The sequence below is a fragment of the Polypterus senegalus genome, chromosome 9 (genome assembly GCF_016835505.1).
Source record: "Polypterus senegalus isolate Bchr_013 chromosome 9, ASM1683550v1, whole genome shotgun sequence".
In the NCBI taxonomy this organism is placed as follows: Eukaryota; Metazoa; Chordata; class Cladistia; order Polypteriformes; family Polypteridae; genus Polypterus; species Polypterus senegalus.
Genome location: NC_053162.1, coordinates 11,610,974 through 11,636,559, shown reverse-complemented (window position 1 = coordinate 11,636,559; position 25,586 = coordinate 11,610,974). Strand labels below are relative to the sequence as shown.

The following is a 25,586-nucleotide window of genomic DNA, read 5'->3' as shown; positions in this document are numbered from 1 at the left end:
ACTATGATTCTTAGCGTGATGAGAGAAGTCGCAAAATCAACTGGAATGTTCAAGCAAATTCTAGAAGAAAACACAATCTAAATCCGTTAAGTAGTTCTCTCGTTCGCTAGCTAAGCGGATGTAATTTACACACCCCGAGGCTAATGATTGAGTGAGGAGGGCCCCGCCTCCCTCCTCTTGGCCCGCTGCGTGTCTCTCGGATTCGCACAAATAAATTGGTACGGCGAGCAAACTTTGATAAACAGCACGATGAGAGAGGTCGCAAAATGAACCGGAATGTTCAAGCAAATTCTAGAGAAAAGTCTGATCTAAATCCGTTAAGTAGTTCTATCGTTTGCTAGCTAAGTGGTTGTAAGATACGCCTCAAGGCTGGCGCATGAGTGAGGAAGGCTCCGCCCTCCCTCCTCTCGGACCACTGTGCTTCTTTCACATTTGTGCAAATAAATTGCTCCCGCAAGTGAACTATGATACTTAGCACGATCAACAACTGGAATGTTTAAGCAAATTATAGAAAAAAAAAAGATCTAAATTCGTTAACTAGTTGTATCTTGAAAAGCAGACAGACATACAGATGTTGGATTATATATATTCCATCCATCCATCCCTTATCCAACCCGCTATATCCTAACTACAGGGTCACGGGGGTCTGCTGGAGCCAAACCCAGCCAACACAAGGCGCAAGGCAGGAACAAACCCCGGGCAGGGTGCCAGCCCACCGCAGGGCACACACACACACACCAAGCACACACTAGGAACAATTTAGAATCACCAATGCACCAAACCTGCATGTCTTTGGACTGTGGGAGGAAACCGGAGTACCCGGAGGAAACCCACACAGACATGGGGAGAACATGCAAACTCAACGCAGGGAGGACACGGGAAGCGAACCTGGGTCTCCTAATTGTGAGGCAGCAACACTACTGCTGCCCAATTATATATATAAATAATTTACTATTTAAATGAAATAGGCAGTTTTGCTACTTATAGTTTACTAGCAAAAAACCCGCGCTTCACAGTGGAGAAGTAGTGTGTTTAAGAAATAATGAAAAAGAAAAGGAAACATTAATAATAACGTAACATGATTGACATTGTCATTGTCATGAGTGTTGCTGTCATACACTCACACACAAACATATATATATACATATACACACATATATACAGTATATATATATATATATACATCCACATATATATATACATATATATGCATACATATGTATATATATATATGTGTGTGTGTATATATATAAACTGCTGAAAAAATTAAAGGAACACTTTGAAAACACATCAGATCTCAATGGGAAAAAGAAATCCTCCTGGATATCTATACTGATATAGACTGGGTAATGTGTTAGGAACGAAAGGATGCCACATCGTTTGATGGAAATGAAAATGATCAACCTACAGAGCCCTGAATTCAAAGACGCCCCAAAAATCAGAGTGAAAAATTATGTGGCAGGCTAGTCCATTTTGCCAAAATTTAATTGCAGCAACTCAAATTATGCAGCACTTTGTATGGCCCCTGTGTTCTTGTATACATGCCTGACAACATCGGTGCATGCTTCTAATGAGATGACAGATGGTGTTGTGGGGATCTCCTCCCAGATCTGGACCAGGGCATCACTGAGCTCCTGGACAGTCTGAGGTGCAACCTGGTGGCATTGGATGGACCAAAACATAATGTCCCAGAGGTGTTCTATTGGATTTAGGTCAGGAAAGTGTGGTGGCCAGTCAATGGTATCAATTCCTTCATCCTCCAGGAACTGCCTGCATACTCTCACCACATGAGGCCAGGAATTGTCGTGCACCAGGAGCCACTGTACCAGCATAGGGTCTGACAATGGGTCCAAGGATTTCATCCTGATACCTAATGGCAGCCAAGGTGCCTTTGTCAAGCCTGTAGCGGTCTGTGTGACCCTCCATGGATATGCCTCCCCAGACAATCATTAACCCACCACCAAACTGCTCATGCTGAATGATGTTACAGGCAGCATAATGTTCTCCATGGCTTCTCCAGACCCTTTCACTTCTGTCACGTGCTCAGGGTGAACCTGCTCTCATCTGTAAAAGCACAGGGCACCAGTGGTGCATCTGCCAATTCTGGTATTCTATGGCGAATGCCAATCGAGCTGCATGCTGCTGGGCAGTGAGCTCAGGGCCCATTAGAGGACATGGGGCCCTTGGGTCACCCTCATGAAGTCTTTCTGGTTGTTTGGTCAGAGACATTCACACCAGTGGCCTGCTGGAGGTCATTTTGTAGGGCTCTGGCAGTGCTCATCCTGTTCCTCCTTGCCCAAAGGAGCAGATACTGGTCCTGCTGATGGGTTATGGACCTTCTATGGCCCTCTCCAGCTCTCCTAGAGTAACTGCTTGTCTCCTAGAATCTCCTCCATGCCCTTGAGACTGTGCAGGGAGACACAGCAAACCTTCTGGCAATGACACGTATTGATGTGCCATCCTGGAGAAGTTGGACTACCTGTGCAACCTCTGTAGGGTCCAGGTATGCCTCATGCTACCAGTAGTGACACTGACTGTAGCCAAATGCAAAACTAGTGAAGAAACAGTCAGAAAAGATGAGGAGGGAAAAATGTCAGTGGCCTCCACCTGTTAAACCATTCCTGTTTTGGGGTCATCTCATTGTTGCCCCTCTAGTGCATCTGTTGTTAATTTCATTAACACCACAGCAGCTGAAACTGATTAACAACCCCTCTGCTACTTAACTGACCAGATTAATATCCCATAAGTTTCATTGACTTTATGCTATACTCTGATTAAAAAGTGTTCCTTTAATTCTTTTGAGCAGTATATATATATATATATATATATATATATATATATATATATATACATATATATATATATATACATACATTCACACACACACACACACATATATATATATTGTGGCATCCCGGCCGGGACACCCAGGAGGACCGGAGGAAGGCTTGTACCTCCTCCAGACCGCGAGGGGGCAACCACCCTGGTTATGTTGGGGGCCACGGGTAAAGGGCTTGGAAGCCCAGCCCTGTAGGGGCCCGTGGCCATCGCCAGGCGGCGCCCCGTTGCCTGAACAACCCTGGAGCCCAGCACTTCCGCCACACGAGGAAGTGCTGGGGGGAAGAAGACAGGGGACACCTGGAGGGGCGTGTCTGTGGAGGAGTGCCGGGAAGCAGCTGGAACCCATCCGGGTTCCTATTTAAGGAGCTGGAGAGAGGACTGGAGGCGGCCAGGAGAAAGGCGATTTGATTGTGTGCCCTGGACATTGGGGGAACGGTGCTGGAGGCACTGGGAAGTGCACTGAAGCAAATATTGTAAATAATACTTTAAATAAACGTGTGTTGGGTGAACATACGATGTCCATCTGTGTGTGCCCGGGCCAGCGTTCACAATATATACATATATATGCATATACATATGTACATATATACACATATATATATATATATATATATTAGGGGTGGGAGTCGATTAAAAAAATGAATCTAATTAATTAGAGGCTTTGTAATTAATTAATCTTGATTCATTGCATGTAATTGCACACATAAATTTGCGCCAAAGCCCAAATGTTTTTTTTTATTTAAAAGGGTTTTAGTGGGCGACAGAATCAAATAATAGACATGGACATGAATATTGTAAACTCAAGCTCTTTTAATTTCTGAAAAAAATATGCATTTAAACTGCATTTCAATTCAAATCAGAATCATCATCCGTGGCTAAATAAAGAGGTATTCTAAGTACTTTAAGTACATGTTCAGAATGGTATTGTCTTTAAATAATAATAAGAAAAATTTCAACATAAAGTGCAGTTTTTCATCTTAAAAAAATAAGGCCGAAACATAAAAGTTAATTTGACCAGCTTCACCTTTGTGTTATGCACTCTCCTTTTTGCACAGTTTGCACAAAACCACGCTTTTATCAAGGCTTCCGTCGGGTAGTCTTTTGAAATGAAATTTGCCTCCGATCAGTCCTAGCAACGTGCTCTCTTCCGACTCTTATATTTTTGAAGCTCTGATGTGTGTATCAATGTAATCGGTGTACCAGGAAATCATGCATTGAGAGAAGTTCCCCTTTGCTTGGAATGCAAAGTGTGATTAAATGCGTTATTTTTTAACACGTTATGGAGCACATGCATCGAAGCTTCTCAGCTGTCTTGTGCTAAGAAAAGGAAACATTTTAAAAATAGCATTAACATGATTGTCAATGTAACCTTTTGTAAGTAGTGCCTGGAGGATTCAGTGTGGAGAAACTCTAGAGACAGCGTGTGTATTAACTTGTGGATTTTTCTGTGAGTATTTGATGGCAGCATCACAAAGTCGCTTCCGTAACACTTCGTGCGTTAGCCGCGGAGCTCAGCTCAGAGCGAAATGAGGTGAATGGGAGGGGAGATGATGACGTGACTCCCCCACCCGCCTCAACTGTCAATCCCTCCACAAACACAGTCTCTCGGTATTTGCATAAGCACAGCCCTTCACCAGCAATTTTAACTTAGTTACAAAGTGATCAAAACTCTCGTTTATACCCTGCGTCCTCTCATTAAACTTGTATCCCGCATTAGTCGTGGGCATGACAAACGCCAGCGGCAGCCTGTCTATAAACTTAATTTAAACTTATGGTTTACAACGTGCTTTGTTTCCGCATTAGCTGCACTTATGAATATGCTTGTATGTGTCACTCACTCGCTTCTTATTGTTTCGCTGCCTTCTCAATTGTATAATGCATGTTTTCTTCTGCGCTTTTTGGAGGTCTTCCTGGTTTTCTACGTACTGCGTGATTACGTGGGAGGAGTGATGATGTCACACGAAACTCCACCCCCCACGGCCATCGAGCTGAACTCCATTACAGTATATGGAGAAAAATAGGTTCCAGTTATGACCGTTACGTGTAGAATTTCAAAATAAAACCTGCCCAACTTTTGTATGTAAGCTGTAAGGAATGAGCCTGCCAAATTTCAGCCTTCTACCTACACGGGAAGTTGGAGAATTAGTGATGAGTCAGTGAGTCAGTGAGTGAGTGAGAGTCAGTAAGTCAGTGAGGGCTTTGCCTTTTATTAGTATAGATTAATGAATTTATCGATGTCCTTCAAATACGTGATTTACTATTTAAATGAAATATGTAATGTCATTTAGTATTTAACTGAAATGAGGAATTTTCCTCCATATACTATATCAATGAATTTATTGATGTCCCACGATTTAACAGAAATGAGGTATTTTGCTACTTGTACTTTATCAATAAGTTTTCTGATGTTTCTCGAGAACAATAAACAGTGCCCCCTACTGTTCAGTTAGATATCAGAATAGGGTTTAGAAAACATAACATTCTTAAAAATCCTGCCCAGGGTTTAAACTGTGCTCTTCTGATGCATCCTTGTGCTAGGCCGATGAGGGTGCTAGTCAGTCTATCGCCATTCACTGTCTTTTGTAATCCTTTAACTTAAATACAGCAATGAGACACAACGGAGTGGTGAGCAGGATGTGACAAGTATTATTATTATTATTGCTATTATTATTATTATTATTTGCCCTGAAGTGAAAGCAGCAGCATGATTGTATTCGGAGTGGGAATAGCGGCTGTCAGTAATCAGGCCGAATTTCCACGAGCCACTGCACAAACCAAGAGTCGCGACACATTGTGAACGGAGCAGTGCAGGGAGCGCAGCTGTTCTTGTCAACATGCCATAACAAGATAAAAACTTGGGATCTTTCAGTGTGCCGGCACATTTCAGGAAAGCCCATGTCTAATCCCATTTGCTCGCCTAATGAGGATCTTTGTATTCCTGCCTGATCTCTTTGAGTTTGTGTCCCCTGTCTCCACCATTTATTTTTTTTTTTTTAATTTCTCCATTAAGTGGACTCACTATTCCTGCAATGTAATCTGGTGGTGTGGAGGGTGGGGTTTGCAGTAGAGGCCTTATTAATTAGTCACGTTCAATGCCTTCACTAGCCTGCCTTCTCCGATCACATCCGAGTGACTCCGTCATTTGGCTTGTATTCACTTCCTTTGTTCCTTGCTTGTAAGCAAGTTCTATGTGTGGGTTGGCATCGGGTATTTTGGTTTCATCCCTCAGTCAAAGGATAGTCGTAATGGGAGGTGTGATTGAGCATAAAAGGTGTCACTCCAAAACAGCTGAGACAAAGTCCATGAACTATTACGTGCGTGTTATTGTTGTGCGTATAACTGCAGTCGACTCAAAAACTATTTCCCTTTCTTTGGCAGAGGTGGGTTTTAAAGCCGGAAGGCTGGAAGGGATTGGGTCAGGTGCCCTCACTGAGCATCTTCTCGCTGTTGCGGAGGAAGAAGAAGAGGCGAAGGTTAGCGTGGAGCACCCCCTCTCGACCCAGGGTGGTATTTCCTGGTGATTCTCACACGTACATGCGTGACAGGAGTTAAAAATGGAGCACCAAGATGCTTGTGGCAGCTTAATAGCTTTTCATGCACAGTAGACTGCAATTCAAGTAATGTGAAAATAGCTTTGACTGCGGTGTGTTAGTAGTGGAGGGTCTGTGACTCGTTTAGTTCTCTTGAAAATAACATTTTTGAAAAGTCCTATTCAATAATTAGCAATTGAAAAAATATATTTTAAAATTACTAGAATAACAGTCAGTTCAATATTACCTGTGAACTGAGTAAAGCAACTGGAATAAGTTCCCCATCTAGCTATTGATATTAGTTAAAACAGTCTTCTCCCTCGTCTTCCTCTTCATCGTTTCCCACTTTTCTGTGGGATCAATGTTCTTGATCAGTCTTCTCCAAACAGCTCAGTCCTGCACCTCCTCCCCAGTCAGACCCTTTTCCTTCAGATCTTCTTTTACTTTATCCATCCACCTTTACTTTGGCCTCCCTCGCTTTCTTTTCCCCCGTATTTTCATTCTTTTGCCCATCTTCATCATCTCTCCTCATCACACGCCCACACCACTTTAACCTCCTCTCCTGTACTTTCTTAGATATCTCCCCTTGCTTTTGCTGTACCTCCGATTGTCTCATTTATTATTCTGCACTTCTTTGTAACTGCACATGTCCATCTTCACGTTCTCATTTCTGCCACATCTCACTTCTTCTCCTGCGCTGTCTTTACTACCCAAGTCTCAGCTCCGTGCTTTATTGTTGGCCATATAAACCTCACCTTTAACCTTCGAATTCATTCTTCAATCACACAATACTTGTGATAACTTCTTTAAGTTGTTCCATCCACAGTGCACTCTATGGGTTACTTCTTCATCCAGTTGTCCATCTTGGGCTTCCACTGATCGTAAATATTGACATTTATCGACTCTGTTCAGTAGCTCTCCCTGCAGGCTAACGTCTGAATTCTGATCATCATTAAACCTCAAATATTCTGTCTTCTTCTTCCTATTTACAGTTGTGCTTGAAAGTTTGTGAACCCTTTAGAATTTTCTGTATTTCTGCATAAATACGACCTAAAACATCATCAGATTTTCACTCAAGTCCTAAAAGTAGATAAACAGAAACCGGTTAAACAAATGAGACAAAAATATTATACTTGGTCATTTATTTATTAAGGAAAATTATCGAATATTACATATTTGTGAGTGGCAAAAGTATTTGAACCTTTGCTTTCAGTATCTGGTGTGACATCCCCCCCCAAATAACTGCAAATAAACGTTTCCGGTAACTTTTGATCATTCCTGCACACCGGCTTGGAGGAATTTTAGTCCATTCCTCCGTACAGAACAGCTTCAACTCTGGGATGTTGGTGGGTTTTCTCACATGAACTGCTCACTTCAGGTCCTTCCATAACATTTCGATTGGATTAAGGTCAGGACTTTGACTTGGCCATTCCAGAACATTCACTTTATTCTTCTTTAACCATTCTTTGGTAAAACGACTTGTGTGCTTAGGGTCGTTGTCTCGCTGAGTGACCCACCTTCTCTTGAGATTCAGTTCATGGACAGATGTCCTGACATTTTCCTTTAGAATTCTCTGATATGATTCAGAATTCATTGTTCTATCACTGAAGGCAAGCTGTCCTGGCCCAGATGCAGCAAAAAAGGCCCACACCATGATACTACCACCACCATGTTTCACAGATGGGATAAGGTTCTTATACTGGAATGCAGTGTTTTCCTTTCTCCAAACATAACGCTTTTCATTTAAACCAAAAAGTTCTATTTTGGTCTCATCCGTCCACAAAACATTCTTCCAATAGCCTTCTGGTTTGTCCACGTGATCTTTAGCAAACTGCAGACGAGCAGCAATGTTTTTTTTGGAGAGCAGTGGCTTTCTCCTTGCAACCCTGCCATGCACACCATTGTTGTTGAGTGTTGTCCTGATGGTGGACTCATGAACATGAACATCAGCCAATGTGAGAGAGGCCTTCAGTTGCTTAGAAGTTACCCTGGGATCCTTTGTGACCTCACCGACTTGCTCTTGGAGTGATCTTTGTTGGTCGACCACTGCTGGGGAGGGTAACAATGGTCTTGAATTTCCTCCATTTGTACACAATCTGTCTGACTGTCGATTGGTGGAGTCCAAACTCTTTAGAGATGGTTTTATAACCTTTTCTTGCCTGATGAGCATCAACAACTCTTTTTGTGAGGTCCTCAGAAATCTCCTTTGTTGGTGCCATGATACACTTCCACAAACATGTGTTGTGAAGAGCAGACTTTGATAGATCCTGTTCTTTAAATAACACAGGGTGCCCACTCACACCTGATTGGCATCCCATTGATTGAAAACACCGGACTCGAATTTCACCTTCAAACTAACTGCTAATCCGTGAGGTTCACATACTTTTGCCCCTCACAAATATGTAATATTCGATCATTTTCCTCAATAAATAAATGACCAAGTCTAATATTTTTGTCTCATTTGTTTAACTGGTTTCTCTTTATCTACTTTGAGGACTTGAGTGAAAATCTGATGATGTTTTAGGTCGTACTTATGCAGAAATATAGAAAATTCTAAAGGGTTCACAAACTTTCAAGCACAACTGTATCTTCAACCCTCAGTCTTCTAACGTCCTCTCTAATTACCTTTTTCTGGTGCTACACGATACAATGTCATAACTTGGGGGGATTGGTCTTTTATCTCACAGGTCAACACATCCATAACCAGATCAAAGTGGTAAGGACTACTAAAACACAGTAATTTGTTAAAATTATATAAAAAGGTAAGAACTTGGAAAGGAGCTGATTTATTTTATTGCAAAGAATATGACAGGTGACAGGAATCTTAACGTGGCTGAAGAATAAGATGTGAATAAGTAGACAACGTCAGTCTTGTGTAATCTTAAAGATTTTAATTCCAGACAGGAGATACACGGGAGTAAAAGAGGCCCTTCAGTTAGATAGATAGATAGATAGATAGATAGATAGATAGATAGATAGATAGATAGATAGATAGATAGATAGATAGATAGATAGATACTTTATTAATCCCAAGGGGAAATTCACATAATCCAGCAGCAGTATACTGATACAAAAAACAATATTAAATTAAAGAGTAATAAAATGAATGTAAAAGCAGACAATAACTTTGTATAATGTTAACGTTTACCCCACCGGGTGTAACTGAAGAGTCTCATAGTGTGGGGTCTCCTCAGTCTGTCAGTGGAGCAGGATGGTGACAGCAGTCTGTCACTGAAGCTGCTCCTCTGTCTGGAGATGATCCTGTTATAATCCAGTGGATTATTCATGATTGACAGGAGCCTGCTTAGCGCCCGTCACGCTGCCACGGATGTCAAACTGTCCAGCTTTATTCCTACAGTAGAGCCTGCCTTCCTCACAAGTTTGTTCAGGTGTGAGGCATCCTTCGTCTTTATGCTGCCTCCCTAGCACATCACCGCGTAGAAGAAGGTGCTCACCACAACCGTCTGGTAGAACATCTGCAGCATCTTATTCCAGATGTTGAAGGACGCCATCCTTCTAATGAAGTATAGTCGGCTCTGAACTTTCTTACACAGAGCATCAGTATAGGCAGTCCAGTCCAATTTATCATCCAGCTGCACTCCCAGGTATTTATAGGTCTGCACCCTCTGCACAGTCACCTTTGATGATCACAGGGTCCCACTACCAGTTCCTTGGTCTTGCTGGTGTTCAGGTTTAGGTGGTTTGAGTTGCACTATTTAACAAAGTCCTTGATTAGCTTCCTGTACTCCTCCTCCTGTCCACTCCTGATGCCGCCCACGATAGCAGTGTCATCAGCGAACTTTTGCACGTGGCAGGACTCCGAGTTGTATTGGAAGTCTGATGTATGTTGGCTGAACAAGACCAGAGAAAGTCCAGTCCCCTGCGGCACTCCTGTATTGCTGACCACAATGTCAGACTTGTAGTTCCCGAGACGCACATACTGAGGTATGTCTGTAAGATAGTCCACGATCCATGCCACCAGGTGTGAATCTACTCCCATCTCTGTCAGCTTGTCCCTAAGGAGCAGAGGTTGGATGGTGTTGAAGGTGCAAGAGAAGTCCAGAAACATGATTCTTACAACACCACTGCCTCTGTCCAAGTGGGAGAGGGATCGGTGTAGCATATAGATGATGGCATCCTCCGCTCCCACCTTCTCCTGGTATATGAACTGCAGAGGGTCGAGGGCGTGACAGACCTGTGGCTTCAGGTGGTGAAGCAGCAGCCGCTCCATGGTCTTCATCACATGTGATGTCATGTCAGGCCGGAAGTCATTCAGCTCACCAGGACGTGATACCTTTGGGACTGGGGTGATATAAGATAATTTTCCAAAGCCTCGGGACTTTCCCCTGTTCCAGGCTCAGGTTGAAGGTGCACTGTAGAGGACTCCCCAGTTCCAGCACACAGGCCTTCAGCAGTCGTGGCGATACTCCATCTGGACCCGCTGCTTTGCTGGCACGAAGTCTGCTCAGCTCTCTGCTCACCTGCGCTGCCGTAATTGTTGGTGGGGATGTCTCTCCTATGCTGGTATCAGTAGAAGGATGTTAGGAGGGTGCAGTACTCCGAGGTGAGAGTGGGTTAGGGTGGTCAAACCTGTTAAAGAAGTTGTTCATCTGGTTTGGGATAAACCACGATGTGAGCTCAGTCTTTTGTGTGTTATACCACTAAGTAATCATATTGAGCAAACCGTAATCCTCCTCCATCCTTGCTAATAATGGTAAGATACTGGGACAGACGGACAGACAGAGAGACGGAAATGAGAATGACAAAAGCTTCTTTTCTCATGATATGTGAACGCACCAAATGAGGATAAAATGAAACGTGGTGGCGACAGTGTTGTGCTGTTTGGCTAAGGAAATGCGCCTTTGGTCAGCATATAAAGGGAAAATGAATAGCTTCAAATGTCAGGATGTTTTGGATCGAAACCTGCTGCCCTCTGCCAGAAAAATGAAGTTAAACAAGAATTTCATCTTTCAAACCACAATGATCCAAAGCACACAGCCAACTCAACCAAGGAATCGCTTTAAAAAAAAAAAAAAACGGAAATTGGAGCAGTTACCGCAATCTATTGTATCAGAGGAGGGTTCAGGCTCCAGTGCTAAGTCATTGCATCTGACCTCAAAGTGAGTCACTTTTCCGGAGAGTGGTCCAGCTGTAGAAATATGGAAACAATTGACAAGCGAGTTTCCAAAATTGATTCATACTATTTGATCATTTTTTAAGATAATACTGTACATATACTGTATACATGCACTTCAGAAGAGGTCATCCAACTGAAGCTAAGCATGTTTACAGCCCGGCCTGTACTTGGATGGGAGACCATCTAGGAAAAGCTTGGGTTGCTGCTGGAAGAGGTTTTGGCAAGGCAAGCAGGGGGTACTTACCCTGTGGTCTGAACGTGGATCTCAATGCCCTAGTCCAGTGATAGGGACACTGTGCCATAAAATCGATGCCATCCTTCGCATGAGACACAAATACAAGCTCCGGACTCTATGTGGTCATTAAAGATCCCTGTGCAGTCATTATAAAAAGTAGGGCATATCCTGATGTTCTGGATAAACTGGCTTCCACAGCCTGGTCATTCTGGCCTCTTAATCATCCCCTGACTCTAATTGACTTTCTCTTTCACTACATCACCACCTAACAGCTAATGTGTGGTGAGTGTACTGGCGTAAAAGTGGCTGCCATTGCATCGTCCAGGTAGATGCTGAACGTTGGTGGTGGCAGAAGTGGCTCTCCACTTACTAGGAAAAGCGCTTTGAGTAGTTAGAAAAGTGCTATATAAATGTAAATAATAATAATGATAATAATAATGATGATGATTTTTATTATTATTATTATTTGTGAATGGATTCCACAAGACCATGGGCATCTCTAGGCTCGTGGCGGCCCTGGGCAGAGAAAGAATCGGTGGCCCCTTCACCCACCAATGTCAATATGGTATCTTATGCACGGTGGATAGCCACGTCCATTGCGGACACTGCATAGCCGCCTCGTGCTCATGACACAAGAAGTTTAACTTATGATAAAGTTCAAGATTGCTCCTTCCTATGGCGCAATGAAAGCCTCCTGAGCTGCCTTTCTCTTTCGTTTCAAATAACCAGATTCGTGTACTCGAAATCTCTTCCTTTTGCTTAGAATGGGTATGCGAATGTCTTGTGTCCCCTATCCGACCAGATATTCACTATGACTATTGCGCTAACACTAATACCTAATTAAAACTCGGTGAAACATTAACTTGTAAGACGACTCGCCCACTTGTACTAGCTTCACTTCAGCTGTCAGCTGTGTCGTTATTTTCTCTTTCTGTTTTATATTTAATATATATTGGCATGGCGGCCCTGTGCAGGTGCATAGTTTGCACATACCTAAGGCCACCTCTGACAAGACACAGAGAAAGGTTTGGGTGCAGCCACCTTTATACTTGAAATAGACTCCCAAATTTGAAGTTGTTTTTCAAATGGTACAGGTCTTAACAGACTTCAGTCCAACAGACAGGTTGTTTTAAAGCCTGGCAGCGGAAGTGACATCATCGGGGCCGGAACCAGACGTGACGTGACTGGGGCCGGAACTGCATGTGATGTGATTGACCCCGGAAACCGGACGTGATGTCATCAGGCCCGGAACCAGAAGTGACAGATTGGGCCCGGAATAGGAAGTGATGTCATTGGGAGCCAGAGCTGGACGTGACATCATCAGGGCCAGAACCAGAAGTGACATCATCGAGTCCAGGCAGAATTTTCTGTAGTTGGTCTGCCGATGAAAAAGAGGAAGGATCAGTTCACCCTGCCACCCCTTGGTCCCCTTCACTCCTGCCATCCCTTTGTGAGCCCTTCAGCTGCCTCCCATGCGCACATGTGTGACGATATTATATAAACTCATTATCCACCTCTCCTGTTCCAAGTGGAACCCAGTTTAAACTTCAGAACAGCCTGAAGTTGCTGGAAACCTTCCTTCGAGATTTTGCTCTCTGCCGACTTGATCATATCATGAAGTTCCTGCAGGATTTTTAGGAGTTGTGCTGTGGAGAAACCTCAGGAAGGCAGTCAGAATTCAAACTTTATTGCAGAGCATACGAAACAATTGCAGAGCACATAGATAGATAGATAGATAGATAGATAGATAGATAGATAGATAGATAGATAGATAGATAGATAGATAGATAGATAAATAGATAGATAGATAGATAGTCTGTCACTGAAGCTGCTCCTCTGTCTGGAGATGATCCTGTTCAGTGGATGCGGTGAATTCTCCATGATTGACAGGAGCCTGCTCAGCGCCCGTCGCTCGGCCACGGATGTCAAACTGTCCAGCATCATTCTTACAATAGAGCCTGGCTTCCTCACCAGTTTGTCCAGGTGTGAGGCGTCCTTCTTCTTTATGCTGCCTCCCCAGCACACCACCATGTAGAAGAGGGCGCTCGCCACAACCGTCTGATAGAACATCTGCAGGATCTTATTGTAGATGTTGAAGGACACCAGCCTTCTAATGAAGTATAGTTGGCTCTGTCCTCTCTTACACAGAGCATCAGTATTGGCAGTCCAGTCCAATTTGTCATCCAGCTGCACTCCCAGGTATTTATAGGTCTGTACCCTCTGCACAGTCACCTCTGATGATCACGGGGTCCATGAGGGACCTGGGCCTCCTAAAATCCACCACCAGTTCCTTGGTCTGGCTGGTAAAGCCTGTCACAGTTCATGAAATGAGCCCTGAGCGTTCAGTGAGCCCCAAATTTATTACCATTCTTATCTCAAAATGACTCCCCTCCCATCACACCAGTTTCCCACCATCTACTGTACAGGGTTTCTCATGATGATGATCTCGCTCTGCCACCTTTTCTCATAACAATCACCTGGCGTTGCAGACCCTTTCATAACAATACCCTTATATGGACATCCCCATAATAATTTTCTTCCCAGTAGACCTTCTCATAACAACCACTTTGGCTTGAAGGACATACAGGGTGATTCAAAAAGAAGCACCACATTTCTAACGTTTATTCTAAAAAAAGGTGCAAGATAAAATAAATTTCATTATGACACAAGAAAGGGTATACAAAATAGACTGTTTTCACTGTGTTTTAAAAATGATGTCTTCAAGGTGGTGGCCATCATTAGCGATACACACTTCAAGAAGATTTCTGAACGCTCGCATGACTCGTTCGGCGATTTCAATGGGAATCGTGTCGATTTCATGGCGAATAGCATCCTTGAGGGCTACAAGGTTTTGAGGTCGGTGTGTGTAGACCTTCGACTTGAGATAGAAATCGCACGGAGCGAGATCGGGCGAACGTGAAGGCCACCCGACATTGCCACACACGGAGATCAGCTTCCCCAGAAACATCTCCCGCAAAACTTGCATGGATCTCTATGCCATATGTGCCATATGGCATCCACCACATCCACTTCTTCTAGTTTGGGCCACAAGAAGTTCTCTAGCATTTAAATGTAACATGAAGTGACGGTGAGCGTTGTTCCCCCTTCCCCACTCAAAAAAGTAAGGGCCTACAATGCCAAATTTTGCACGCCAAACTGTAACACGTGTGTTCACTGAGCAGGGGTCTCTGATGAAGTTCATGAGGGTTGGTTTCAGCCCAATAGCGAAGGTTTTTTTTATTTACACAATCATTGAAATGGAAACGTGAGAGGGCCGCTGACGTCACATGACAATGGCATCTCGATGAACGGTTTGCAGAATGTTGGCACAGAACTCTCTACGGCTCTCCTAGTCTCTCTCAGTGTGTTCCTGCACTACCATCATTTTGAATGGATGGAAATTAAGGTCCTCGTGCAAAATCCACCTCAAAGACGTGCTGGAAATGCCGAAGGCAGAAGCATGCTGAACGTCTAGGAGACTGCAAAATGGATGCCCTTACAGCTTGGATGTTTTCAGGCTGAGGACAGCCTGGAGATTTCCAGTTCAATGTTGTACCCGTCTGTCTAAATTAAGCCACCCACTTAAGAATTATTTTCTGATTTGGGATGTGACCATTAGGAGGAATGCTGAAGTGCATTCGGAAGGTGCGTTGCGTAGTAATGATGTATTTTTGAAGAACACTTCGACAGTGAAAGCACAATGCTCACCGGACCAAGGCATGTGGCTGACTGAAAACTACAAGGTGTTGCCTGTTAAAGGACCTCCACCAATCCAACCCACTCGACTGCCTCTACCTCACGTGATGACCTTCAGAAATGTGCTACTCCATTTTGGCCAACCCTGTATTTGCCACCAGGAGGTAAACATCACCTGATTATCCCTCCCTTCGTTCTCACGTCCTAATCCTGAGCTGTTAAAGATCGATGGCCTTTTGGTTAATCAGTTCTCACCATTAAGTTGGAATCAAGTGGACTGGACCTCCTATTTCACCCCGAGTCACTCTGTTGGATCTCACGAATTGGGGACTGTGCAAACCAATGGAGAAAACTGAAGTCCCTGTCATGTCGATGGGACCAGTCTGAGGTGATATTCGCTGTGCAGCACGGCAAGCTGTCCCTTTAAAAAGGGAGATTATGGCCATAAACAGATACACATGGTCAACAACATCAAGGTATGCAGAGCCCACCCATTCCATTAGTAGGGTCTCTGGACACAGATGTAGCTTTGGGTCAGGTTAAAGTTTAAAAACCAAAATAATTATGGGGTGCACTTACTTTTTCACATGACTGAGATTTAGAGAAGAGCAAGACAGGCTCAATATTCAGGGAGCTCAAGCCTCCACACCAAAGGGCCTTTATGGGCCACGTAGATGTCCCATTTTTCCAACACAGATTTTGACAGACCCTCAATTGTCAAGTGTGCCTCCACGATTTCTGTCAACTGCACGAAGCTCCTGTCCAGACGCTCGGCGCTTCTTTTTTTCCACAAGTAATTCTTACAGCTCCTGCATTATTTAGCAAATGACCTGAAAAAAAAAGAAAATGGAAAACAGCAAGCGATGTTATGAAAGCAACAGTGGGAATCATTATGCAAGGTTAAGTTTGTCATATTCCTGTCTTTTGCATTATTTATCAGGTGATAGAAAGCTGATTTAACAGAATGTTATAACCCACAGGAGAATTAGACTTTCTAATGGATAAATGTCAGCTGAGTCAATTGGGCATAGCACGCCGAAAACGAACTCCTCCTGGGCCAGAGGATTTCTCCGTTGTGCTCTTTGACTAATGTGAGGAAACGGGGGTCTGGGTTAATTTGAAGTCTACGTGAAAGATGTCATTGGAATTAAACGTACGGTACAGGAACACAGACACAAGGAAGGACAAGCAACACCTTGTCTGTAGATAAAACTGGGAGGAGGGCGACGTTCTGAAAGCTCCCACCCCTCTTGAAATATCAGGCCCAAGACAGGAAACCAACCTTGGACGGGGTGGAAGTTCATCGTAGGACAGACAGTGGGAGTCAATAGAGAGTCAGCCATTGTCTGAACCTGAATGGGATGGGGCAGGAAAAGTAGACTGTTGAGAGAAATACCGAAATAAACACAAGACGAGCACGACTGGGCCTGGGTTTGAGGGTTGTGAGGTAGTAGTGCCCACCAGCATGCTGACCAGCTGTAATTAATATGAAAACAAGCACATTAATTACAAATTCTAAACAGTAGCACTGCCAGCTGCAAGGATATCTGGGAAATGAAGTCTTTTAATAAGCTACTGTATACGAGGTGCATGTAGAGGAGGAGAGGGAAGAAAAAAAGCCGAATGAGCAAACTGGACAGTATGGGACAAATATCTCATCAGTAAGCAAGGCAAGCATGAAATGTCATTAGGATTTGAACACACCACATAAGGGCAGCCACAAAAGGTGACAAAGTGGTACAGTAGGGGTGTCCTGCAAAGGACGTTCTGTCAATCTGCCCTTCTACCAGCATCTGCCAGGAACGAGTTCAGATATCTGTTATGTAGTGCCTTTCAGATCTAACCACCTATCTGGCTGGCTGTCTTTCTGTTATATTCAGCCTTTCATATGCATCTGTTATATAGTGCCTTTCATATCTATCTATCTATCTATCTATCTATCTATCTATCTATCTATCTATCTATCTATCTATCTATCTATCTATCATATATTGCCTTTCATTATCTATCTATCTATCTATCTATCTATCTATCTATCTATCTATCTATCTATCTATCTATCTATCTATCTATCTATCTATCTATCATTTAGTGCCTTTTATATCTATCGATTATATAATGCTATGTTTATCTATCAGTGTTTTATATAGTGCTTTACAAATTAATATCTATCTTCCTGTGATTTGGTATATTTCTTAGTATTTATTATATATTACCTTCAATATCTATCTTATGTAGTCCCTTTTATTTAATTATATAGTGTCATTCATATCTAGCTATTGTATAGTGCTTTTCATAATTATCTGTGAATCTGTCTGCCTATTATATATTGTCATTCATATCTTTCTGTTATGTACTGCATTTCAAATATATATTTCCATCTGCCTGTTATATAGTGCATATTTGCTTTTTGTTTATTTTATATAATGCCTTTCATATCTGTCAACCTATTATGTAGTATCATTCATTTATGTTACATATTCCATATATTTTTTTTACATATTACCCTTTAAGTCTATGTACCTACCTATTATAAAGTGTATTTCTCTCCATATATTATATAATACATTTCTTATCTATATATTTTATATTGTTCAATTTACATCAATTATATAGTGTCTTTCATTTTTTATTCTATTTATTTTTCATATGTATCTATGTGTCTGTCTATATAGTGTCTTTCTTATCTACATATTATATATTTTATATGGTACCTTTAATATCTATCAATCTTGCATGTAGACTTCTATGTCCTTTAAATAGGGACTTTCATATTGTCATTCTTATGTGTTTGTCTGGTATACAGTACCTTTCAAATCAACGGCTATCTATCTATCTATCTATCTATCTATCTATCTATCTATCTATCTATCTATCTATCTATCTATCTATCTATCTATCTATCTATCTATCTATTATCTAGTGTCTTTCTACATTATCTATCTATCTATCTATCTATCTATCTATCTATCTATCTATCTATCTATCTATCTATCTATCTATCTATCTATCTATCTATCTATCTATCTATCTATCTAACACAGTGTCTTTATGTCCCCATAAGCGTGTGCCTCTCACACGTATGTTTTACTCTCTCTGCTGTATGCATGTGTCTGTCTGTCTGTCTGTCTGTCTGGTCTTCATGGTCGTTTATCATATTTTTTGTGTGACAAGCAAGTTCAGGTGGGAGATTCTTCCTCACATGAAGACCAGTCCGCTGTGACGCGTCTGCCTAAGTGTCTGTGCCTCTTCCTTTCTGTTTATTTCTCTTTTTTTTAACAGTATCTTCCCTTTTTAAGTTGGTTGGTAGGTTTTCTAAAATAAAATGTGTTCCCCCTTCTGCCCCGTCTGGCATCTTGTATAATTTACGCAGATCAGATGCTGTAAATTTGCAGGGGTTTATCAGCAATATTAAAATGAGCTTTTTACTGAGAGCATTGCTTTAAATTCACATAAAATAATTTGAACTAAGATGTTTGTTAGTTTTTTTTCTGTTTTTACTCAGTGACATACAAAGAATGATACACTTAATTATTATTTTTTTTTAAAGAGCAAAAAGAATTGAAAATTCAACTCTTAACTTCCCAGTCTTGGAATCTGTCTGTCCAAATAATTGACAGGCTTCGTATTAATTGTGCGTGCCGTCCATTGGGGAGCGTCAGTCCTCATTAGATGTTCTCCTTAATGCCTCCTAATTGGTGGCTCCAGCAGTGGCAGACAGAGGGTTAAAATGTTAATGCCCAGATAAATAATTCTTTTGATGTCTACCAGGATTGCGGCAGTCGCTGTGTGACTGACACGGTTCGGCAGCCAGATCGCTCATTGTTTATTCACTCATCTTTTATTTATTCTTGTTCTGCAGTATTTTAAAAAGCAGAGGCGGCTGATCCCAGAAAGGACGGTGTGGAAGTACTTTGTGCAGCTGTGCAGCGCCGTGGAGCACATGCACTCCCGCAGAGTCATGCACCGAGGTAAACAGCACATCTTTCTCTTGTTCTGTTGCAAAGGTCCAGCGTGGTCTGTGAGTGGCACCCAGCATGGCAGCGACCACAGGGTCCAGTTCGCATTCATACAAACTGGCATCGATTTCAAATTAGGCCTGGGGATGCCCCGTGGCACAGCAAGTAGAGGTGCCACCCCACGGCTCTTGGATCTTGTGTGAACTTCCAGCTGGAGTAGCTTGTGTGTGGCAAGAGAAAAAGTATGTGAACATTTTAGAAATGATTCTGTTTATGTATAAATATGTCTTAAAATATGATCTGACCTTCATCGAAGTGACAATAATGAACCAACAGTCTAATGTCACTAACAGTGCACCGATTATTGTATTGGTTTTGTACGTAGTGAATACATCATTCAGAGATTCGCAGTGTAGGTTGGAAAAAGCCTGTGAACGTCTGGGCTGAGAATTCCAACAAAAAGCTAAATGGGGAGGGCAGGAGTTGGCAAACCGGTGCCCGCATTTATTAGGCATCACAGAATTTCACTAGAAGTCTGACTAGAATAAGAGACGAGGACATGTGAAGTATTTATGAAGTGTCCTACACCCACTCCCAGTGAGGAGTAGGAGTTCACGTTTAGGAATAAATAACGTCGCAATTTTATGGCAGTTGACTCCTCCATCAAAGACCGTATTAATAATGGAGGCAAAGTCAGAGTACAGGGAGGCTGTAGAGGAAATCGTCTTCTGCTGCAGGGACAACAACCTGCGACTCAACATCAGCAAGACAAAAGAGCTGCTGGTGGACTTCCAGCTTGCCAAAAAGCCTCTGAGACCTGTCACCATTCAGTGGGGAGCACATTAGAACAATCCAGACGTCCAGACGAGAACAGGCCATTCAGCCCAACAAAGCTCGTCAGTCCTATCCACTTATTTCTTCTAAAATGACATCAAGTCGAGTTTTGAAAGTCCCAAATGTCTTACTGTCTACCACACTGCCTTGATCGCTTATTCCAAGTTTTTATCGTTCTTTGTGTAAAGAAAAACTTCCTAATGTTTGTGCAAAATTTACCTTTACGTTTACAACTGTGTCCCCGTGTTCTTGATGAACTCATCTAAACTAATAAAAGGCAAAGCCATCACTGACTGACTGACTGACTGACTGACTGACTGACTCACTGACTCACTGACTGACTGACTCACTGACTCACTCATCACTAATTCTCCAACTTCTAATGTAGGTAGAAAGCTGAAATTTGGCAGGCTCATTCCTTACAGCTTACTTACAAAAGTTAAGTAGGTTTCATTTCGAAATTCTACGCGTAACCGTCATAACGGTTGACAACGTTCGCCATGATGAACTTTCTTATTTATGGCCCCATCTTCACACAATTTGGTTGGTGGCTTCCCTTGGCTAACCAAAACCGATGTACGGACTTATTTCAGTGGTATGATGACACTGTCGGCCGCCATATTGAACTTTCCAGTGTCACTAATTCTCCAACCTGCTGTGTAGGTAGAAGGCTGAAATTTGGCAGGCTCATTCCTTACAGGTTACTTACAAAAGTTAAGCAGGTTACATTTCGAAATTCTACGTGTAACGGTCATAACGGTCGACAACTTCCGCCATGTTGAAGTTTCTTATTTATGGCCCCATCTTCACGAAATTTGGTAGGTGGCTTCCCTGCAATAACAGAAACCAATGTACGTACTTATTTCGGTGGTATGATGCCACTGTCGGCCGCCATATTGAATTTGTTTACTTTGTTACTTATGGGCCCATCTTCAAGAAATTTGTTAGGCGGCTTCCCTGCGCTAACCGAAACCAATCTACATACTTATTTTGGTGGTATGACGCCATTGTCAGCCGCCATATTGAATTTTTTACGGAAACCAATGTACGTACTTATTTCGTTGGTATGACACCACTGTCGGCCACCATATTGAACTTTCCAACGTCACTAATTCTCCAACTTCCCGTGTAGGTAGAGGGCTGAAATTTGGCAGGCTCATTCCTTACAGCTTACTTACAAACGCTAAGCAGGTTTCATTTAGAAATTCTACGCGTAACGGTCATAACGGTCAACAACGTCCGCCATGTTGAACTTTCTTATTTACGGCCCCATCTTCACGAAATTTGATAGGCGGCTTCCCTGCGCTAACCGAAACCAATGTACGTACTTATTTCGGTGGTATGATGCCACTGTCGGCCGCCATATTGAACTTTTCAATGGTCTTTGTTGCTTATGGGCCCATCTTCAAGATATTTGGTACGCGGGTTCCCAACGCTAACTGAATCCTACTTACGTACATATATACGTCCATAGCCTGCAGCTCGGTCACCGTGTGGCGCTGGGTCCCCATCCCAACGCCTCCCACGTTGTTGGCTGCCTGCCTATATAAGGCCGTCCATCGCTCCGGCCTCTACATTCCCTTTCTTGCTTTGCCACGGAATTCACGTCTCCCTGCTGATAACTACAGCCTTTTTATTTAATCCACGGCTTCTCTGCTGTTTTATTGTTTGTTTATTACAATTATAGTTATTATGTAGGTATTTTAGACTTACGTTACATTGTTCAGGTACCCATTTCCTTTATCATTCCAACTGTACCCCCATTAACATGTCTATCGAGGTGATCACCATCGCTCAAAGAACTGTCACTTACCGAGTGGTTTCCATGCCTGGAGATGGCACCTGCCTTTTCCATTCTCTTTGTTACATATTGCACGGCCATATCAGGCTCACTCTTGATATCCGGAGGAACATTGTGTCTTATGTATTGAATGACTGGGACAGGTTCAAGGTGTGGACTGATGACGGTACAGGAGATAATTAGACTACACAGGAGCACTAGAAGAGTGAAATGCTTAAGCCCTTCTTCACCTATGGATCTGCATGTGAGTTGATGGCTGCCGCTAAATTGTTCGGTTGTCACTTTCAAGTGTACCAAAATGGCCAAATATTTTACACCTTTGGACAACCGCCAATGCCTCTTAAACATCTTAGACTCACAGGTGACGATTTCAGTAGTGGACACTTTGATGTTTATGAATGTTTAAACTCTCAAAAGCTGGATGTGATTTTATTGATGAAACCGGTTGTATACTTACAACGCTTGACAGATGCCGAATGTCACTTCAACACAACAAGTCCTATAAATACCGTCGCAATTGAAACAAACCATGAAACTCAAACCGATTATGACAGCAGCAATCCAAGCTGTGAGATTTGAGACAAGATTACTGTTCACATGGCCAACTGTATGTTACATGCTCAAGAGTAAGCTCAGCGCACAGCTTGGTCATATTACAACCGAACTCACAATGTGGTATACAAAGAGATCCTTAACAAATAATTATTGGCATATTTTCCCTCAGTTTAAAAAGGTAAAATTTTCTTCTTAATAAAAATTTTAATGCAGTACTTTGCCGCTGCGAAGCGCGGGTATTTTGCTAGTTTTAAAATAACAGTTTCGATCCAGAAATATTTGGGCCCCAGACAACCGGGTAATTGTGGGCCCCTCTGCCTTCCCCCAGGTCCCTACATGCCAAAACCTTCAAATACGTATACAAAATGATTGAAATGTAGTTTATCCGACAGCGACAATGCTGCATTTATGAATACCATACATGATGAGTTAAGCCTTCTCGCACATCAAAGTTTGACTGCGAGAAGGAAAGCCTCTCTCAGTCAAACTTTGATGAAAGCCAGTGCTAACGGAAGCTCGTAGCGGAATTGAAACAATACATTAATGAGATTGGCCTATGTATTATCTAACGTGTAACGGTACAGTTATACCAATGCAATGAATAGGAGTAACATCTGATCATTTTAATATATACTAATGTTTAGGGTTATCTACATGGTGTACAATCAGTATGGTAACTTGCTGTATCAAACTTCAAAGTTTTCAAAAAATCCGGGTGATCCAGAATCTTTAGTGATACACACAAAACCAACGCACACTTGTCACTGCTTTAAAAGCAACAATAAACACCCAAGCGAATGAATTATCAAACTACGGAGATGGACTTCTGCTACAACATCCACGTCAACATCCACGATAGTGCACAACAATATCGCTGTTGTCTGAGACAGAACAGCGCCTGTGTGTGTGAAACGGAAGTATTCAATTACAGTGGCGAAGTCAATCCATTATCCACGTACCCTGTACAACAAACATACTACTCAACTTCAAGCTCAAAGACGTCGGCGTCGGCTCTCCTTTGTCTTTGAGAAGCGTGCCGCTGCCGGCCCCCTTTGACAAGCGTGCTTCACACGACACGAGCGCGATATTTACTTGCGTGGAGAGTGCGGCTATTAAAACACTCACTTGTATTGTTGTAAGCTAAATGATTTAACTTTTCTATTACATGTAACTTGAATAATTGTCCGAATATTTATCTACGCACACAACATCAGCATAAAAAAAATCAAGCGTGAAGGGGCCCCCTTCCATTAGGGCCTCGGACCAGAGTCCCGTTTGTCCCCCCCTAGCGGCAGGCCTGCTGTTATGTCCTTTTTGTACCCTGGAGACCAAAACTGCACACAGGACTCCAGACGAGGCCTCACCAGTGCGTTATAAAGACTTGAGCAGAACCTCCTGTGACTTGTGCTCCACACATCAAGGCGCTATATAACCTGACACTCTCTAAGTCAATAGCTTAGAGTCCACTACGACTCCTAAATCCTTCTCATAAGGTGGACTCTCGATTTTCCGACCGCCCATTGTGTATTCAAATCTCACATTTTTACTTCCTATGTGTAATTCTTTACATTTACTGACATTAAATTTCATCTGCCACAAATCTGCCCAATCCTGTCTGCTGTGCAAGTCCTTCTGTGATGATATAATGGATTCCAAATTATCTGCTAATCCACCTGTCTTGGTATCATCTGCAAACTTAACCAGCTTGTTACTTATTTTCCTATCTAAATCATGGAAGTGGTGCAGAGATACATGTACTGGGGGTTCACACAAACAACAAACTAGACTGGTCTGACAAACACGAGGAGTGCCAGAGGAGACTGGACTTCCTAAGGAGACTCGATGTTTGCAGCAAACTGCTGGAGATTCTACCAGTCCATAGTAGCCAGTGTGGTGGTCTACGCTGCAGTCTCCTGGGGAAGCAACCTGAGCTCATAAGAGGCACAATGCCTGAACAAATTCATCAGGAAAGCCTGCGCCATCACAAGATCCAGCTTTAAAGGAGTCGGGAGGCAGCTGGCAATACTTAACTGGAAGTTGAAGGAGAATATTTTCTAAAATCCTTTATTTGAACCCAGAATTGTGCTTGGGCATCATTGTGTCTGTGGTTTGGGGCTCAGTGGCGCCCCCTTCCAGAACATTGCCAACCAACGGATGTCGTGAACTGGTACTGAAAAGACTTTCCAATGTTGCCCACTAGAGGGAGAAAATATTGTCAAATACCCCATCTAGATACCTAAAGGGCCAAGACAAATCTTTAGAAAAATAAATGATTTGTTTCAGCAAAAAGCTCTAAAGAGCACAATGGAATTGCCTTGAAAGTCAAGGGAATACACAGAAAACAAAGCCCCAATACGCAATCCAAGAGCGTGGTCAAAAACAGAGCAGAGGTTCAAAAATTATCAGTAAACACAGTCCCAAAATGAAATCCAGAGGTGAGGTCAAAAAGAGAGCAAGGGTTCAAACTCGAGAAAAATCACAATGCAATAGCGAAAGCAAAGAAACACAAGAAAACACTCCACTCCCAAGTGCGTTCAGTGAACCGCCAGGAACAATGGGAGGCCTTCCCTTAAATAGGATGGAGAATTGTTCCGAGTTGGCGATTGACAGGTGGCCAGCCCTTTGGGGAACCACCCACAAAACACAAGGGACGTTACCTAGGCTACACCCCTTTCCCAACACACAGAAAAACAACAAAAACATTAATACAAATAAATAATGCAAAATTAAACATTACAGACATAAAACTCAACTGTGAACATTGGCCAGGGGGAAAATGCAGGCTGAAAGATGACAAATCCCAGGAAATCCTGCCGACTACGCCAATCACTGCGCCACTGAGCTCATTACTGATTGACTAACTGCAGTATTTCATAGACCGAGTGTCCAGTGGAGTTACTGACAAACTGATGGACTGCCCGACTTGTTGACTGGCTGATTGAATAACTGATTTTGGATTGTTTCATCAACTGATTAAGTCAATGTATGTGTGTGTATG

The 25,586-nt window shown here is 42.6% G+C and overlaps 1 protein-coding gene across 2 annotated transcripts in view; it reads left to right on the top strand.

Annotated features, from left to right (window-relative positions):
• Positions 1-25,586, top strand: part of LOC120535112 (serine/threonine-protein kinase Nek6-like) — a 416,838-nt gene that overhangs the window by 262,982 nt on the left and 128,270 nt on the right. For both annotated transcript variants that reach the window (XM_039762699.1, XM_039762700.1), the window contains exon 6: positions 19,302-19,410. In XM_039762699.1, the coding sequence (XP_039618633.1) occupies positions 19,302-19,410 (109 nt within the window). The remainder of the gene's footprint in view (positions 1-19,301; positions 19,411-25,586) is intronic.